This window comes from Polypterus senegalus, chromosome 13 (genome assembly GCF_016835505.1).
Source record: "Polypterus senegalus isolate Bchr_013 chromosome 13, ASM1683550v1, whole genome shotgun sequence".
NCBI lineage: Eukaryota > Metazoa > Chordata > Cladistia > Polypteriformes > Polypteridae > Polypterus > Polypterus senegalus.
This window is the reverse complement of record NC_053166.1, coordinates 125,297,888-125,319,221: the sequence shown is the minus strand read 5'-3', so window position 1 is coordinate 125,319,221 and position 21,334 is coordinate 125,297,888. Positions and strand designations below refer to the sequence as shown.

General features: G+C 36.3%; 1 protein-coding gene across 1 annotated transcript in view; it reads right to left on the bottom strand.

Annotated features, from left to right (window-relative positions):
• Positions 1-21,334, bottom strand: part of parn (poly(A)-specific ribonuclease (deadenylation nuclease)) — a 108,969-nt gene that overhangs the window by 7,708 nt on the left and 79,927 nt on the right. Inside the window, exons 22-23 of the mRNA XM_039776546.1 lie at positions 7,885-8,077; positions 5,890-6,059 (exon numbers count right to left, since the gene is read on the bottom strand). Of these exons, the coding sequence (XP_039632480.1) occupies positions 5,890-6,059; positions 7,885-8,077 (363 nt within the window). The remainder of the gene's footprint in view (positions 1-5,889; positions 6,060-7,884; positions 8,078-21,334) is intronic.

The following is a 21,334-nucleotide window of genomic DNA, read 5'->3' as shown; positions in this document are numbered from 1 at the left end:
ACATAACATTTTTTGTAGAATGTAGAGCTCGTTATTATCCTGCAGTCAATATTCTTTGAATTTGGAAATTCTGTGTTTGTAACTTTAAACTATCAAGCACAAAATTATGCAGTAAAGTATGATTATGCAGGTGGCATAATGGTAGTGCTGCTGTTTCACAATAAGAGGATCACGAATTTGCATCCCAGGTCCTCACTGCAAGGAGTTTGCAAGTGTTTTGAGTAGTGAGTAAAGTACTATATAATAATTATTTTTATTATTATTATTATACAGTACTTAATTTAAAATTTTAAATGTTATGTTTTTTCACCAAATAAACAAAATATGTAGCGTCAGAACTCTTGACCTCCTCGTACCTTTGCAGTACCTCAAACTTGATCCAAACACAATGCATTGTGTACTGCCACCTTTTTGTTTACAAATAAGGCACTGCTAATCACAGATATAGTGATTTAAAATGAACCCGTGTTCCCTCTGTGCAGTAGACATTGTATTCCTCTGTATTAGTTACTGTTATTTGGTTTGTGCACTGATAGCACTGATAGTTCTTTTTAATTCTGTTAACTGCCCTGGTTTATTATTACATCTGATTCAGTTCTGCAAGTCTGATTCAAATAGTTAACCTACAACTTGACAAAGAGACTATGTTGAATTTTGTTTTCTTTGTAAAGCACATTGTTATCAGAGGTAAGAGTAGGAGGGGTTGGGTATATGTTTTATTTTTCTCCACAAACAATTTTCAGTCTAAAATTAGCTAAACTTTTTTTATTTATATCTGTATTAGTACTGTTAGTCAACAGGGTGCTGGCGGAAATTGGGCTACTGTTGGCCAAAGAAGAAAGGGGGGCTGGGGGAGGGAACTACATGTCTGAAGGCAGGAAGAGAGGAGGAAAGTGAAGAGAGTGGAACTGAGGGTAGGAACTTTGAATGTGGGCAGTATGACTGGTAAGGGGAGAGAGTTAGCCGATATGATGGAGAGAAGGAACGTTGATATACAGTATTGTGTGTGCAAGAGACTAAATGAAAGAGGAGTAAGGCCAGGTGGATTGGAGGTGGATTCAAATTGTTCTATCATGGTGTGGATGGGAGGAGAAATGGAGTAGGGATTATTCTGAAGGAACAGCATGTCAAGAGTGTTTTGGAGGTGAAAAGGGTGTCAGACAGAGTAGTGGTGATTGGAGCAGATTTCAATGGACATGTTGGTGAAGGGAACAGAGGAGATGAGGAGGCGATGGGTAGGTATGGTATCAAGGAGAGGAATTAAGGTGGTCAGAGAATAGTGGATTTTGCCAAAAGGATGGACATGGCTGTGGTGAAAACATATTTTAAGAAGAGGGAGGAACATAGGGTGACGTACAAGAGTGGAGGAAGATGCACACAGGTAGATTACATCCTATGCTGAAGAGTCAATCTGAAAGAGATTGAAGACTGCAAAGTGGTGGCAGGGGAAAGTGTAGTTAAGCAGCATAGGATGGTGGTCTGTAGGATGATGTTGGAGATCAAAAAGAGGAAGAGAGTGAGGGCAGAGCCGAGGATCAAATGGTGGAAGTTGAAAAAGAAGACTGCAAGGTTGAGTTTAGGGAGGAGGTGAGACGGGCACTGGGTGGCAGTGAAGAGTTACCAGACAGCTGGGAAACAACAGCAGATGTAGTAAGGGTGACAGCAAGAAGGGTGCTTGGCGTGACATCTGGACAGAGGAAAGAGATAAAGGAAACCTGGTGGTGGAATGAGAAAATACAGGACAGTATACAGAGGAAGAGGATGGCAAAGAAGAATTGGGATTGTCAGAGTGATGCAGAAAGTAGATAAGAGTACAAAGAGATAAGGCGCAAGGTGAAGAGAGAGGTGGCGAAGGCTAAAGAAAAGGCGTATGATGAGTTGTATGAGAGATTGGACACTAAGGAGGGAGAAAAGGACCTGTACAGATTGGCTGGACAGAGGGACCAAGCTGGGAAAGATGTGCAGCAGGTTAGGGTGATAAAGGATAAAGATGGAAATGTACTCACAAGCGAGGAGAGTGTGTTGAACAGATGGAAAGAGTACTTTGAGAGGCTGATGAATGAAGAGAATGAGAGAGAGAGAGAAGAGGTTGGATGATGTAGAGATAGTGAATCAGGAAGTGCAACAGATTAGCAAGGAGGAAGTAAGGACAGCTATGAATAGGATGAAAAATGGAAAGGCCATTGGTCCAGATGACATACCTATGGAAGCATGGTGGTGTTTAAGAGAGATTAGACAGAAGCCACCGTGGACTATGATGTTTGCTGATGACATTGTGATCTGTAGCGATAGTAGGGAGCTGGTTGAGGAGACCCTGGAGAGGTGGAGATATGCTCTAGAGAGGACAGGAATGAAGGTCAGTAGGAACAAGACAGAATACATGTGTGTAAATGAGAGGGAGGTCAGTGGAATGGTGAGGATGCAGGGAGTAGAGTTGGTGAAGGTGGATGAGTTTAAATACTTGGGATCAACAGTACAGAGTAATGGGGATTATGGAAGAGAGGTGAAGAAGAGAGTGCAGGCAGGGTGGAATGGGTAGAGAAGAGTGTCAGGAGTAATTTGTGACAGACGGGTATCAGCAAGAGTGAAAGAGAAGGTCTACAGGACGGTAGTAAAACCAGCTATGTTATATGGGTTGGAGACAGTGGCACTGACCAGAAAGCAGGAGACAGAGCTGGAGGTGGCAGAGTTAAAGATGCTATGATTTGCATTGGGTGTGATGAGGATGGATAGGATTAGAAATGAGTACATTAGAGTGTCAGCTCAAGTTGGACGGTTGGGAGACAGTCAGAGAGGCGAGATTGTGTTGGTTTGGACATGTGCAGAGGAGAGATGCTGGGTATATTGGGTGAAGGATGCTAAAGATAGAGCTGCCAGGGAAGAGGAAAAAAGGAAGGCCTAAGCGAAGGTTTATGGATGTGGTGAGAGAGGACATGCAGGTGATGGGTGTAACAGAACAAGATGCAGAGGACAGAAAGATATGGAAGATGATGATCTGCTGTGGCAACCCCTAACGGGAGCAGCCGAAAGAAGAAGAAGAAGAATTAGACAGTATTTAAAATATGATTATCCAGCAGAAGAATCACACAGAAGCTCTAGTATATCACCACCACTATTGATTTTAATTAGAAACACAGAGCACATCTTCTTTGAGATTTTTTCTACATTTCAAAACTAATTAATTTTGTGCTTATTAGCATTTATTTTTGTACTACTTCTCGCATTGAGAAGGCAGCCTCTCTCAACTTTTAGCTCCTGTGTATCCTTAAAAATCATAACACTCCCAGAACTGAGGTGGCAAGAATTAAGCAAGAATTATAAAAGTCACAGCATGCCTAACCTATGCCAGTTGACAAAAACTGAACTGTGAAGACAGCAGTTATTGTGAGGTGCAAAAATATATAAACAAGATAAATACTAAATAAATTACTTAGAAGGGGAAATTCCTTCTGCTACCAATATTTACAAGACAGTAATGCTTAGTTTATTGAATGGCAAAAACATCTATACTTAAATCATTTTCCCTAATTCCTGCCAATCTATCACACTTATTCATAAATAATATGTAAAATCTATGTTGACATTTATGCAAACTCTAACTGAATTATTTAATATATACAATACATGTAGAATACCATGCTTAAATGCCCTTAACAAAACCAATCTATCAGTTTCACAATTGATTAGTTCTATAGGGAAAGAAAGAATTGTTCTTGGCAAGCATTGGGTGCCAAGTGTGACTGTTCACTGGTCAGGGTACCAATATATCCTAGTTTAATGAAGTTAAACCAGTTTTCAGTTTTCACTAATGTAGCTTCAAATACCGAGATAAGCCTTTTACACTAAAATGTTACCAAGGTCCATGACCATGTATTAAAAAATGAAAATAGAGTAATAGTGCATTTCATAAAACCATGATACAACTTTTAAAGCTTTGCAAAAAATAAATCTTTCAATTTTACAAATCTTTAATTTCAATTATTAAACAAATAATCATTTTGCCTTTATATAAAAACACATCTGTACATATCTTTCAGTGCAAACATAATGATCAAGTCAAGTGGCTTTATTATGATACCATCCATGCATAGTATTGCAGCATACAGTGGCATGAAATAACTCTCTCAGGACATGCAAGAGGTAAATAACTATTGATCAATCGATAGATGGATAGGTCAATAGATAGAATGGTGACAAAAAGCACAAATATAATCCTACAACATAATAAAAATATCAGGAAATAGCACCACAAAATTTTTAAAATATATACTTCTTTTTAAAATAAACAAGTAACATAGTGAAGTTAGGATAAGGTGAAATAGAACAGGAGGGGATCCATAGCATCAATGCTTAATTTGCTCTTATTCCTTGCGGTAATTGTTGGGTTTAGCTGCAAAACTTTTTACAACTGCTTCAAGAAAATGCAGTTACAGTGGCATGCAAACGTTTGGGCACCCTTGCTTAAAATGTTTGTTACTGTAAATAGTTAAATGAGCAGAAAATGAACTGATCACCAAAAGGCATAAATTAAAGATGGCACATTTCTTTTCAGCATTTTATGAAAGATTAATGTATTGCTTTCGTTATGTACAATTGTACAGTGAAAAAAGGAGTACCATGCAAATGTTTGGGCACCCCAAGATAACTGAGGTCTCAAATAACTTTTACCAAGGCCTTAGACCTTAATTAGCTCGTTATGGCTATGGCTTGTTCACAGTCATCATTAGGAAACCCTAGGTGTTGCAAATTGCAAAACTGTATATAATTTGTGAGTCCTCAAGCCTTGTCCCAACAATTAGATACAAAATACACACTTCAAAACCTACAATGGAACACCTCAAAAGGCACAAGCTGATAGTATTCCCATGGCCCTCACAGTCCCCCTGAACTAAACATCCCTGAAAATCTGTGGATAGATCTCAAAAGAGCAGTGCATGCAGAACAGCCCAAGAATCTTACAGAATTACAAACCTTTTGCAAGGACAAATGAGCAAAAATACCCCAAGTAAGAATTAACTGAAAGACTCTTAGCTGGCTACAAAAAGCGAACACAAGCTGTAAAACTTACCAAAGTGGGTGTTAGTAAGTACTGACCATGTAGGGTGCCCATATTAAAAAATGAAAAGGGCCTGAATCAAAACTATTTTATAACTGTGAATGATGGAAATAAAAATGTAATATTGCTTAAAATATTAAAATAAATGTGCCATCATTAACTTTATGCCTTTTGGTGATCAGTTCATCTTCTGCTCACTTAATTATTCACAGTAGCAGACATTTTAGGCAAAGCTGAGCTGGTAGCATCACTTCAAGAGAGGCCCACCAAATCCACAGGCTAATTAAAAGCGCAAGCTCAGATACAAACTCTAGACCTCCTAGAGGTAGTAGTGAAGGACAGAATTAAAACAAAACTGAGTGCCATTATGAACAATGCTGCACATCCTCTCTCTGACACACCAAGTACTTTCAACCAACAAATTATTCAGCAGAAGTGTGTCAAGAAACGTTACTGGGGCTCTTTTATACCAACAGGTTTGCATAATTCTTCACTGTGCCTATGACAGCCAAGTCAGAACTTTCTTTAATTTTCTTGCTTTATAGTCATTCTGGTGTGTGTTCAGACGAAAGTGTGCATGTATAATTATTTATTTACACAACTAAAAAGCCAAGTAACCTCCTACCAACAAATTAAATTCTATTACTGGAACTTATAATTTCTTTACAAATCACTCAAGCTATACACATGCATATCTGTACATATAATTGCACACACACTCAATTAACCCCCATAAAGCAATACATAACACATTTACTTTCAAAGTGCATAAAGCAAATTAAGCTGCCTTTCAAGTGTTTTTTCTTATCTATTGAAAATTTGTATGAGTTCACCTGCTTCAGTTTTGAGTTTCTTGTGTTTCCTTGTGCTTTTGTTGTGGGCTGGTGAAGAGCTTGTCCAACTGCTGGCACCACTTTCTTCACTACCTTGGACCTCTCCTTCCATTTCATCAGAGACCTGCTCTTCCTGGATGGGACTCATGCTCCTCTTTCCTGGAGTGCCTCTGTAAGGAAGCAAATTCAGAAGACAAATGAATAAACAGACTAATCCTCTGTACAGATGCAAGTGACTTAGATATCAGCCATGTCAATATTTTTTTAACTGGACCACACACAGTATTGTTTAGCAAAGAACAACATTTATTAAATATTAAGATCTTTGTAGTTACGGTAAGTAGAAAGGTGCAGCACCCAAGACGAAAAAAAGACCATAGAAAATATCTACATTAAAACAGAAGAGGATGTCTACCAGCTATCATTCCCTTCCACAAGCAATGAATGTTGCCATAGTCTAAATTCTTGTAAATCAACCTTACAGTTACTACCAGCATGGTAACCCAAGCTACTTCACCTTTTCCTCTTCTCTAAAATAATCAGTTTGTCCTGGATGAGACAGAACTAAAACACACTAACAATCACGTAGAAATACAAGGATAGATGGGAAACCCAACAGCATACCAGTATTGTTCCACGGAATAAGGAGGAAGAGAAGAATGGAAACCTCCTCAACCCAAAACAAATATGTCCCCAGCTAACAGGCTGAAATGCACAAAATCTGACAAGTAGTCTGAGAGTGCAATTTAGTACCCAGGCCCACAAATATGGAATTGTATTAAGATGTCCGTCAGTTTGATATTGTAACTATGGAATCTTACATATAAATAGACATAAACAGGGAGGAGTGTGAAAACCTTAAGGCTCAAAGTGACTGAGAAATTAGACCTTTTTTTTAATTAATGTATTTAGGCTGGCATGTAGCAACCTCTGCATTCAGACAGAAGGCCTTGTCTTCCTCATAGCAGAACAAACTGATAGAATTACAATGCAACTCAAACCTACTTTCCTTTAATTATACACTACAGCTGTGTACTACTTGAGGATTGTAGACAATTCATTTACACCTCATTTGTATCAATATCCATTAACTGTCAATATTTCAGAAATTCATTTTCCTTCAAAAGACTCCTTACACCTCTTCCAAGGGAAGCACCAGAAATCATGAAAAAGATGTCCTGCTAATAACAATCTGCCTAACCAAATCCACATTCACAGATTTCCAAATTACTAGAGATGATGTAGTTTTTGCATTTGCCACTCTAGCCTATATTGCCTGTACAGCTCTTAACAGTATTCTTTTACAAACCATTAATCCAACATGCTTACCATGTGTTACTTAGTTGCGCCACTGATTCTTCTAAAAAGTAAAAAACAATAAAAAAAAAAAAAGTTGCACGACATCCATATCCAGGGTGCAGGAGGCAAAATGTTACAAAATAGTCGGTTACTCAACGGTGTCCTCCAAAATCAAGGGAGACTTCACTCTGCTCATCCTATCCCACATTCTAGCCAAAATTACTGTTAACTTTCTGGTTACCAGGAAACATCTTAGTAGACTCTAAACACCTTCACCTCAGCAAGGAACAGCCAGTCAAACCCATGAAACCCACCCTCTGGAAAGTTAAATCATTCAGGAGGTATGAATATTTAAGGAACTTAAAATAAACATATACATGATAGCAAATTACATATAATTAAACTTTAATAAAGCTGAAACCCTAAAAATGAAGTATATCTATAGATCTCCTTAATGCAAAAAGCCTTAAATATATACAGTAAGACATCTTACATCCATCCATTATCCAACCCGCTATATCCCAAGTACAAATATATTCAGAGATGTAAAATGATTTTGTTTAATTCAAATGTAAACCAAAAAAAAAAAGTTTTCTCTTTCATTCTTTTATATTATTTAAGATAAAAGTTTGTGATATTAAAGGCCAAGTATTAAAAAATAAATAAATAGAAAAACTCAAACTAGAAATTACATACTTTTTAGGGAAGCCATAGCTTGGTGAAGTGGCCAATGAAGCAGCATACTGTATTTTTAACCTCTTCCTCTCCACTTCTTTCCAGCTGTCCTCTGACCATTTTCTTTTTGCCCGTTTTTCCTCAATTCGTGTTTCAACATACTCTGCATAGGTCTGAATCCGATAGCTTTCTGCGTAACGACTGGTGTTGACAGCTATAAACAAAAACCAACAGTACAACACTTATAGCACAGCATTTAATGTTTAAACGTGTACAGTCCCTTATCTTCAATGCACAAGGCTGCAACTAATGATTATTTTGGTAGTCGACTAATCATTCAATTTATTTTTCGATTAGTCATGATTATTTCATGCCTGACTATTTTGTTGCCTGCGACCTGTGGTTGCACATCCTGTTCTGGGCTCCAGTGCATGTCTTACCTCATCTGCTCACATCTGTCAACCTGTGAATGTCACCCTGATGTCTCTGCATTAACACGATTAAACTTAATAATAAACAAATTAAAATAACCAGTGAAAAATATGAATTTGAAAATAATCAGATGTTTTTATATTAGTGTGACCATCACAATAAAAAAGAAATACATTAAACAATACAAACTAAAGTGCACATAGTCTTTAAACAAAAAAAAGTGCATTTAACTTAACCAAAAAATACATTGTTAAAACTGAAACGTTTTTCATATTTTAGTAATAAATGACAAAATGTAGACATACACTATATAATGTGTAAAGCCTGAAGTGCAAAGATCAAATACACACTTTCACAAAAGGTTCAAGGATGATACAATAGCTTCCGTGGTGCAGTGGTAGGAATTGCTGACTTATAATCAAGAGTCCCCCGGTTTGATCCTGACTGTCTCCTATATTTACCATTTTGAGTAGTGAGTTGCTCTTACTGTTAATATTATACAATAAACACATACATTTGATTTGTGTCTGTAACAGCCACTGTATTAAATGTATAGTAGTTGTAAAAGTTAGTTTTTTTTTCACTTTTATTCTGTCAGTCACAATTACGATACATACTACCGCACCCCCAGGGATCTGACGCGGTTACTTTTTATGTGCAACTGGGAATAACTGTAGATGTGAGTGGTGTTTTGAGACAATCAAGCTGGAAATTCTCTGATCTGGATGGATAAAAGCTGACAAACAAATGCTGCCGAATCTGCCTTATTTTTATCTCATTGTCACTTGATTTTTTTTTATTCAATTTAATTGAGTGTTCCTGCTTACGCTGAATTAGTATGCGCCTTAAGGCCCGTGATGTCAAAGCCGCACTGACAAAAAAACAGAGACATAGGTATATATGATATTTGGAATTATTCATTTTATGACCTTATAGTACATTTCGGAAAACATTGTGGCACGGATGCAACATTATTCATATTCATTCGCGTACCTTCTTGCGGTTGTAATCAATGACTGATTTCGTTTTTCCCCCCCAATCTTGCCCAGTCTGCACAGGACTCATGGACATGCAGAGGAAAGAGACAAATATATGTGACATTTTGAAGAAATCATTGTATGACCTGAATAGAACCAATCAGAAAGTATTGCACTAATGCAATATTATTTGAAAATGAAGATATCAGGTGTAGATTTGTTACTTGTAAAAGTTAGCTTTTTTTACTTTTATTTTCTCAGTCTCGTTCATGCTCTCCCTCCCCTCCTGATCTAACCCTAACTAACTAACTATCAGCTCCAGCATATATTCTCAAGAGACGGCGGCATCACAACTCCAGGGTGCTTGCGTTTCAGATGCTCATGCATCGCGATGGTGCTGCCGTGAAAAGAAAGCTCCACTTTACATAATCTGCATTCAACTTTTTTTTCTTTTTTGGTAAAGTGCTCCCTCATTTCAGAAAGTTTCTGTATCAATTCTTTTCCATCTCCTTCAAACCTCCTCTATCCGACTCGCCATTGCAACTATGTTTATTTTCCTCTACATTCTTCTTCCCCTCAGACGTTCTTCGTTGGTAGGACTGTGTGCACTCTTTAAAGTCATGATATCACTTTAGGAAACAAATAGTTTCAGAACTACTTTAGTTTAGCTCTAAAAGGTTTAAAAAGGTAAAAATGAAATCAAGATGATAATAAAAATAATTAACAAAAATGTAACAACAAAGTTCTAGCATGGTCTTCAGTTTGTAAAGTATTAGTGACTACTTATAGATTATCCGCCATGACACTAGCATGGCCATCTATGCTTAGTCTTTTTGAAAGATAAAAGTATAGGGCATGAAAACACAACCACTTAATCTATACTAATAAAAGGCAAAGCCCTCACTCACTCACTCACTCACTGACTCATCACTAATTCTCCAACTTCCCGTGTGGGTGGAAGGCTGAAATTTGGCAGGTTGATTCCTTACAGCTTCCTTACAAAAGTTGGACAGGTTTTATATCGAAATTCTACGTAATGGTCATAACTGGAAGCAGTTTTCTCCATTTACTGTAATGGAGATGAGCTTCAACGCCGTGGGGGCGGAGTTTCGTGTGACATCATCACGCCTCCCACGTAATCACGCAGTATATAGAAAACCAGGAAGACCTCAAAAAAGCGCTCAAGAAAACATGCATTATATAATTGAGAAGGCAGCGAAACAATAAGAAGCGAGTTCTGCTACTGAAACAAAGCACGATGTAAACCTACACTTTAAATTAAGTTCATAGACAGGCTGCCGCTGGCGTTTGTAATTTAGTGCCTGCCCATATAAGGCCATCCGTCAGCGGCAATCCAATAGCAAACTGCCACGGGTAAATATTCACGGGTGAAGGACTGTGCTTATGGAGAGGAAGATGAGATGGTCAGGGTGGTGTTTGACACAAACTCAGCGAAACTGCCAGAGAAAGTTTTAAGTGCCAGGACTAAGGTAACATTAAATAAAGCTATGGACATAGCACGAGATGGCACCAGCACAGCTGGGAACCTTCGATGCAAGTACACCGAGTGGCTCACGTGAACTGATGCAGTGCACAGATAAAAGCAACAGTTCCAAAGAGCTGAACAAAACCGAATTACACAATTGAAAAGGCAGCAAAAATATGAAGCGCCTGATAAGCATATTCATAAATGCAGCTACTGTGGAAACAAAGCACACGGTGGAAAAAGTCAATGTCCCGCTAAAGGAAGACAGCGTAAAAAAAAAACCCGTGCATGCAGTTTGTCACATCACAGATAAAAAGGAAGACGAGCTGTTTATTGATGCAGTAAGGAACTAATCGATGAATGAAACCTCTTATCTTTACAACGATTGACAAACACGGAATGTAACTTGAACACATCCTACAAATACGAGCCTGATTGAAAGAAATAATGATAATCAAATCCTTGATGACAGCAACATTCAATAACACTCACAAAACAATTACTGTATATTGACAATCATGTTACGTTATTTTTAAAATGTTCCCTTTTCTTTTCATAACTTCTACTTCTCCACTGCGATACGGGTATATATATAAATGTATATCTATAGCCCGATCTACAATATATACTTTAGCATAGACAAGCGGTGGCGCAATTGTAGAGTCTTAGCCTCTAACGCCGACATTCGAGGTTCGATTCCGAGAGGGATGTACTGACTATGTACGCGCTACCGATTCATTTTACCTTCCCATCTCCTTGGTTTGGGACGTATGAAAAATATTAGGTTAACGCAGAATCATGTTACGTTATTTTTAAAATTTTCCCTTTCTTAGCACAAGCACAGTTGAGAAGCTTCGATGCATGTACTCCATAACGCGTTAAAAAATAACGCATTTAATCACACTTTCAATTCCAAGCAAACGGGAACTTTTGTCAATGCATGATTTCCTGGTACATCCATTACACTGATGCACACATCACAGCTACAAAAATGTTAGAGTCGGAATAAAGCGCGCTCCTACGACTGATCATTTCGACTACCCGAGGTAAGCCTTGATAAAAGCATGGTTTTGTGCACACTGAAAAGCAAGCAAAATTAGATGCATTACAGAAAGCGGACTTTGTGGCTCTTACTGGGGATCATTGGACTTCCGTGACCGTTAGTAATTCTAAATACATCTAATTACAAAATGTTCAATGATCACACTGTTTTAGCCTAATGTACAAAATAATTTTGGCTAATGTTACTCAGAGTTTAAAGAGTAAGCTGGTCAAATTACCTTTTATGTTTCTGACTTATTTTTTAAGAAGAAAAACTGCACTTTATGGTGAAATTTTGGTTATTATTATTTAAAGACAATACTATTCTGAAAATGTACTTAAAGTACTTAAACTACCACTTTATTTTTAAGTCTGCCCAATTTTAACCAGGGATGATATTTTTGTTTCTGTTTTGAATTCAAATGCAGTTTAAAAGCTTTTTTCAGAAATTAAAACAGCTTCAGTTTACAATATTCATGTCCATGTCTATTATTTGATTCTGTCGCCCACTAAAACCGTTTTAAATAAAAAAAAACATTTGCGATTTGGGGCAAATTTACGTGTGCGATTACATACGATTAATCAAGATTAATTCTTACACAGCCTCTAATTAATTGGATTAATTTTTTAATCGAGTCCCACCCTAATATATATATGTAGATATATATATGTAGATTTGTATATATATGTGTATATACAGTATATATGTAGATATGTATATGTTGTATATACAGTATGTATATATGTGTGTGTGTATATATACAGTATGTGTATATATATGTATATGTATATATATGTATGTGTGTATATGTATATATATATATATATATATATATATATATATGTTTATATGTATATATATGTGTCTGTGTGTGTGTGTGTATATATATATATATATATATATATATATATATATATATATATATATATATATATATACAGCAACACTCATGACAATTACAAAACAATTACATTGTCAATCATGTTACGTTATTATTAAAATGTTTCCTTTTCTTTTTACTTCTCGCTGCCAATCGCAGCTATTTTGCTATATATATATATATATATATATATATATATATATATATATATAAATAGATAGATATGACAACAACACTCATATCAATGACAAAACAATTACATTAACAATCATCTTACGTTATTTTTAAAATGTTTGCTTTTCTTTTTCATAACTTCTTTAACACACTACTTCTCCGCTGAAGCTGGTATTCTGCTAATATAGACAATAAAACAATACATTGGTTAAAAAAATTATTGGCAAGGGGCAGGGACAAGCACCAGTCATAGCTTACTCTGACTACAGCTGACACATAATTTGCTAGCAATGCTGCCTGATGCATGACTGGGGTATTTTTTCTGTCTCAATCACATACACATCTATTACTCAGCATTAATGTTTTTATTTTTATTATTTTTAAACTAAGGTTATGACTGATTGGTTACATTTCAGAGCTGCCGATACCCCATAAGGAGCTATAATGAAAGGATGCATCAATAGTGCAGTTTGCTTAAAATTACATTGTCAGAAATTTCACATTTTCAAGGAAAGAAAAAATGAAAAAATAAACACATTTTTTCATTTTGCATTGTGTATGCAGCCTTCTAAGAAAATAACTTTAAATTCTATAATGGGAGAAATACCTTGGAATCACAGAACCCAAAATGCTACAATACTAATATTAAAAACAGCTGCTTTACTATAAACATCACTTCTTTGTGTCCTCCCAACTTATCAGGCCATTTACTTTAATGAAAGGAAGGAAACATAAAACCAAGAGATTACGGTAGAAAACACAGTACTATAAAATGTCAATTAAAAGAAGCAAAATAAAATTTGAACTATTGAAAAGCATGTTTAGCGATATTCAAAATGCAACAGTTTGACGTTGCTTTCAAAAGCAACTTTTGATCTTAATAATGTCTTAGCCAAGGCCCTGGAAAACTGCCATTTTTATAAGGGATGAATCAGCAAAATTAAGTACATGCAAGAAGGTTTTCTGACATAACGCATGTCAGAAAGCATACCATCTTTTACTTTTTGAAAATGTAATACAACTTTCATAGGCAGCAAAAAATAAAATTACCACGATTGATTGAAAATGTAAAAAGTTTCAGAACCCATTATGCTACTTTACATAGAAAGCAAAATTGAATCGGAACTGAGAAAAAGCACATATTGCCTAGCAAGCAGTTATGACAAACTTAAAGTAATTTGCTATAGTATTTACTGTTGTGCAAAACCATACTTTAAATAAATTTCCTAATTTGCATCAATGTAATTCAGCCCCTTTGCTCTTCAGTAATAACATTAAAAAAACAAAAAAAAGTATACAGGAAAAGTTAAACAGGCTTGATTAATAAAATGGGGTAAATCTTCTACCAAATAATCTACTACTACTGTTAACATATTTTGTATGGGGTTTCCTTTTTGACCTCAAATCTCTTTTAGCTTTCCTGCAAGCAATCTTTTATTTTAGAATCAAAATTTCATTACACCTAGGAGTGTGTCAGGATAATCAAGACAACACAGAGACTGCATGGTGACAATGAATAATTGAATCATGTAGATGCAGGGCAGCTTATGTGCAATGATTGCATCCAATAACTAAAATGGATCTGTCTAAAGATGACCACCTGGATTGATCAACAGCCAAAGATCTTTCAATCTCTATAACATAAAAATCATTTTTCTAAGAGTTTAAAAGCTAATAATCAACTTTTGCTTTAACCTCTGCAAATGAACCCTGTGAAAAGATCACTACAAAAGAGTAATTTTCTTACAATCTATAAAAACATAAGGATTAAACAATGCGGAATTTAATAGCCAAGACAAAATCAAACACTGTGAAGGATACTTCATTCAAAAGGAAGACAAGAGGTCTTAACACAAACAATACAGCTTTCCTTTAACGTTTAAATGTACTTTATTTTATTTAACATAGGTGAGGCACAACACTCAGGACGAAGAAAAGCCAACCTTCCTAGGCTGCTCTGTGTGAAGACAACACTATTTTCAACATATTAATTAAACTATGTTGCTTTTTGTATCAAAATGTAAAATTACTATTAACTTGTGCAGTAGGAGCAAGTTTTAAAATACAGGTTATGAAGTGAAAACTATATTACATTTTTGGAAACTTCAATTTATACTAAAAAGCCACCCTTGCATCCCCCCTTAAGATCTCATGGATTTGTGACACAACATTCCATAGTTGTTCTGTCATTATGAGCTCCTATGCATCAACTCAACTTGGAATTTAACTGAGAGATGGCAGGCACAATAGAAAAGGAGTGGCTGCATAATGACTACAAAGAACCAGCAGTTTATATCAGTCTCTAAAATTTAACAGTTTCATAAAGAAAATATTCCAGCAAATGCAAGAGAGTGGGGAATAATAAAAAAAAAAAAAAAACAACATCTTTTCAGCAAGTCATTGTCACACAGGTAGAGTAGGGTGTGTGTCAGATTAAATAAATGTTAAAGTGGATGTGTGCTGTGTAAAGATTTTAATTTAAAAGCAGCAACTAAAATAATCCAGCAATCCATTAAAATTTGCAATGATATACTCTCTATGATAAATATTAGCAAAATTAAACATTTTTACACATTTTATAACATGTTAAATACACTAGAAAGCACACACCATGGGTTAAAATAAGATTTTCATTTAGCAGAGATCCAGCTATAATTTGAAAGAATATTGTTATTTTTAACCTTATAATTGAAAATAAAATATAACACTTAAAATAAGGGACTTTTCCTGGCAGGCAACAAAATCTGAAATGCATCTTATCAGCTTTTATAATAAGATCAAGGGAATATCCATCCTCCATTATCCAACCCACTATATCCTAACTACAGGGTCAAGGGGGTCTGCTGGAGCCAATCCCAGCCAACATAGGGCGCAAGGCAGGAAACAAACCCCGGGCAGGGCACCAGCCCACCACAGGGCACGCGGGCACACACACACACACCCCCCAAGCACACACTAGGGACCATTTAGAATCACCAATGCACCTAACCGGCATGTCTGTGGGAGGAAACCCACACAGACACGGGGAGAACATGCAAATTAATGGAATAAATAAATAAATAAATAAATAAATAAATAAATAAATAAATATATATATATATATATATTTATTTATTTTTTACCAGTACAGCCAATACAATAAATGCAATTTCTATGTTTCTATTTCTATGTATTCTTGTAACAACAATTATCTCCTAATTAAGCATCATTTGATCAAATATCGAATTCTACCCATTTTATATTGTAACAAGCACAAACTTCACTACCCATGTCAAATATGAAAAAAATCAAAAAAAACAAGCTCATTCTGTGCTGATGGAGTGAGTCAGTATATCTATAGGAAAAGCAAGCCTCAGCAGAATTTTGCTGGGAGGCCGTTACACCCTACTTTCACATAAAACCATCCATGCTGCAGCAACATCTTTCAATTTCCCATCCTAACTGTGATAACTTTAGTATAACATTTAAGGATGACTGGAATTATACAGGGAGAGCAGAATGAAGCTATCCTACGTTTATGCTACATGTACTCGCAATGCTAACATTGAAGAATTGCAAGGAATAATTTCTGGAGAAAAAAAGAAAACCCAGCAAAGTAATGATTTGGCAAAAGGATGACCACACTAAAAAAAAAATTATAATGCAAGTCATAAAACCATTACTATGCCAAAAGTCAAAAGGCAGTAACTTATTATGAGATTATAGACAATCTAAAATATTTAAGTCGCATAACAAAATAAAAAGGGCAAGCAAGAGAAGACACCAATGCTGAATCTCTGAAATGTGCCATGCCACTGGATAACAAGAAATGTCTAAAGGGATAATACAAAAAAAAAAAAGTACAAAAAAACCCTTAGTCTTTTGAATTTTAAATCCTAACCTTATTATATGAATGGTTGGTATCAATAAGATGCATTTTCAAAGATGTCCCGATAAATGTTGAACTGTATTTTTCTATAGTAAGCAAACTGCAATATTAACATAATCTGTCACTCATTATCTCAAAATCAATTATAGTTTAATATACATACAGTGGGTACGGAAAGTATTCAGACCCCCTTCAATTTTTCACTCTTTGTTATATTGCAGCCATTTGCTAAAATCATTTAAATTAATTTTTTTCCTCATTAATGTACACACAGCACCCCATATTGACAGACAAAAAAAAGATTTTTTAAATTGTTGATTTATTAAAAGAAAACCTGAAATATCACATGGTCCTAAATATTCAGACCCTTTGCTCAATATTTAGTAGAGGCACCCTTTAGAGCTAATACAGCCATGAGTCTTCTTGGGAAAGATGCAACAAGTCTTTCACACCTGGATTTAGGGATCCTCTGCCATTCCTCCTTGCAGATCCTCTCCAGTTCTGTCAGGTTGGATGAGTAAGCGTTGGTGGACAGCCATTTGTAGGTCTCTCAGAGATGCTCAATTCGGTTTAAGTCAGGCCTCTGGCTGGGCCATTCAAGAACAGTCACAGAGTTGTTGTGAAGCCACTCCTTACGTTATTTTAGCTGTGCTTAGGGTCATTGTCTTGCTGGAAGGTGAACCTTCAGCCCAGTCTGAGGTCCTTAGCACTCTGGAGAAGGTTTTTGTCCAGGATATCCCTGTACTTGGCCGCATTCCTCTTTCCCTCGATTGCAACCAGTCGTCCTGTCCCTGCAGCTGAAAAACACCCCCACAGCATGATGCTGCCACCGCCATGCTTCACTGTGGGGACTGTATTGGACAAGTGATGAGCAGTGCCTGGTTGTCTCCACACACTGAGGAGAGGCAAGACACATGACAGCCCGCATGGAGTTTGCTAAAAGACACCTGAAGGACTCTGAGATGGTGAGAAATAAGATTCTCTGGTCTGATGAGACCAAGATAGAACTTTCTGGCCTCAATTCTAAGCGGTATGTGTGAAGACAACCAGGCACTGCTCATCACTTGTCCAATACAGTCCCCACAGTGAAGCATGGCGGTGGCAGCATCATGCTGTTGGGGTGTTTTTCAGCTGCAGGGACAGGACAACTGGTTGCAATCGAGGGAAAGATGAATGTGGCCAAGTACAGGGATATCCTGGACAAAAACCTTCTCCAGAGTGCTAAGGACCTCAGACTGGGCCGAAAGTTTACCTTCCAGCAAGACAATGATCCTAAGCACACAGCTAAAATAACGAAGGAGTGGCTTCACAACAACTCTGTGACTGTTCTTGAATGGCCCAGCCAGAGCCCTGACTTAAACCCAATTGAGCATCTCTGGAGAGACCTAAAAATGGCTGTCCACCAACACTTACCATCCAACCTGACAGAACTGGAGAGGATCTGCAAGAAGGAATGGCAGAGGATCCCCAAATCCAGGTGTAAAAGACTTGTTGCATCTTTCCCAAGAAGACTCATGGCTGTATTAGCTCAAAAGGGTGCTTCTACTAAATATTGAGCAAAGGGTCTGAATTTTTAGGACCATGTGATATTTCAGTTTTTCTTTTTTAATAAATCTGCAACAATTTCAAAAATTCTTTATTTTGTCTGTCAATATGGGGTGCTGTGTGTACATTAATGAGGAAAAAAATTAATTTAAATGATTTTAGCAAATGGCTGCAATATAACAAAGAGTGAAAAATTGAAAGGGGTCTGAAAACTTTCCGTACCCACTGTATGCTTGGCATATTAGTTGGTAAGTTGATAAATACCTTTAATACATTAATTAACCTTAACACTCTGTACATGCAAGCTTTCAGAAACAACATGCTTTTTTGTTGGAGGGAAATACTAGAAGCAGATACTCATATAGTGGACTCTCTGAGTTGGAACATATGATTTCCAAAAAATAGTATATCATTTAAAAAAAAATGCCAGAGTAATAAATATACCACAAACAGAAACAGAATGAACATTTCTAAAATTTCCTAAACAACTTTAAGGATATAAATATAATAAAGCATATTTAGTGCAAAAAGTATATATTTTTCACCTATGCTGCCAACCTTTCTCCTTATTCTGAATCATTTCTGCCCTCTATGGATTCAGTATTAAGATCTGGCAGGGACAAATGTACAGGTCTATTTCCAGGTTTCACTGCAACAAAAGCTTTTAACTGAAAATACACGTGGCAGAAGGCTGGCCAACAAAAATGAATGGATGTCCATTTTGAAAAAGGACATTGAGTACAACCCTGCAAGTAAGTTTAAAAAAAGGATTTAATGAGTAACAAAACTAAACACCCATCCTTTCATTTTCTCTCCTAAAGAGTTAATTTTATAAAGAACTAGGGGGCTTCGCTCGCCAACCCCCCTTTTTGGTTTTCCGGATACACACTTTTAAGATATTTTTTTTTCTTTGAATTGTTGCTATTTCATTTGTTTCACTTTTATTTCAGAACTTCTGTAAAACAATATTTGGAATCTTTCGAGTCCCAATATGCTGAATCTTTTAAATGAGGTCAGTGAGACGTGTTTAATGACTTTGTACTATAATTCAGGATAGGTTTCTCTGTTTGGAATTTCAGCACAGACAAAACGATCTACTTCATCAGCAGTTAATTTTTTTTGCAAAGTAACCAATGTGATGTGCATGTGAGGTAAACTCCGTTTTTGAAATTCTCGATACTTCGGACATATCACCCATGTCCATATATTCGATCTCTATTCGCCTTTTTGCTATTTCTCCAGGTAATAATTTCTCTTTCTTTGCGCTAATGCGGTTTACTTTCTTTGTTTTGACACTGTTGTTTTTTTCTGCTTTCATATTCTGTATCTTACTGTCCATGTGTTTCGTGCCTACATTATTTTTTTTTTTGAGTCTTTTGAATTCCACTTTTCATCATCTCTAACCTGCTCTGTATGTGTTTGGCCCCCTTGTTTTTTAACCTCTTTATGACGTTTTACTTTGTTTTCTACTCTGTCCTTTATTTCTGACCTCTCTTTGTCCTGCTTTTTTTTTCCCCCCAATGACACCTGGACCGTAGTGATTATTTTCCGTTTTTCAAGTAATAATTTCCATTTGTTTGCGCTACTGCAATCTTCACTTTCTTTTTTATACTTTCTAATTTTCCTACTTTCATATTCTTTAACTTTGTCCACATGTGTATCGCGCCATTTTTTTTTTTTTTTGAGCCTTTCGAATTCCACTGCTTTCATAATCTCTAACCTGCTCTGCATGTGTATAAAAGCAACGTTTGTGAACGTCTTTATGAAGTTCTACTTTGTCTTTTACTCTCTGACTTTTAATTCTGAGCCCGATTGGACGTGCTTTTTTTCCAATTCCACTTGTTTCGGGCTGATAATTACTTTCGTTATTTTTTGAATTTGCACCTAGATTATTATTTTTCTTTTTTTTTCTCTCCAACGTTTTTTAATCTCTTTTCTCCGTGCTACTTTCTTCTTCGCTTAGTCGTCTACATTTCATTTATAACGTATTGTCCTTATATGCTTTATATGCACTGACAGCCCTGGCTCTGCGCATGCTCAAAGCCTTTGCACAACTGAGTGTTTTGCTGCCCATGGTCTTATTTGATATTGGTTGTAAGTAGGGCGTGTCCTACAAGATTCTCATGTGCTATGTCTCCATGAGACGGTCCTGGGTCAATCTCTTGGCACAAAGTCTCATGTTTAAGGTCTCCGCAAGACGCTCCGTGGCTTATCTCTTTCATCTCGCGGGTCTTTTAATTGTCTTCCATGATCTTCATGTGAAGATCACGTCTCGTATCCCAGGATTTTTTTTTTTTTTTTTTATAAGAGAGAGAAAGGCATTGCATTAATAAAAGAGATTCTACACAGTTAAAAGTTGGGGAGGAATAAGAAAGAATACTTTTAAGAAGAATCTAATTAAAACATCACTTCAACAAATAAGTTAAAATCACTGTTTAAAATGTAAAGATATCTAAGGTGGATTTTTTTGTATAGTTTGGTGTGTCTAATCTGCCTGTAGTGTTTGTTGCAGTAACTTTTCTGAGCTTTTGAAATTCAAACTCTTTAATTAGAGTGGCTCCTATGAAGAGAGTCACTTAGTTTGCTTAGTCAGTACCCAAGTTAAACCAGCAGCCCCTATGGATTATTTTATTTAAAATGTCATTCTATTCTCCACTCATTTGAAAAATGCATCCTGGTTTTGATACTGCCTGCACTTTCCTATACCTTCTACAAGTAAAGATACATTAAACATATTAAACAGTATATATACAGTGAATATAAAAATATCTTTATTTTCAGGATATTTTACAAATTATCAGTCTGAAAAATAGAGAACTAGCATATGAAAATGGAAGATGAATTGGTGGCAGAAGAAACAATTATAAACTAAAATATGGCAAAATCATGCATACTCTCGAAATTGGAGAAGCCAATGTGCAAGACATTGATTGAACAGCCTACACAGAAATGCAGCAGTTCCAGCTGTGAGGGCTAAAAGGTCATAATACAGCTTAAAGTACAAAAAGACTCTCTTATAGTCAAGATAGTCCAGGAATTACTATCCAGTTGTGTGCGAGCCAAGTAT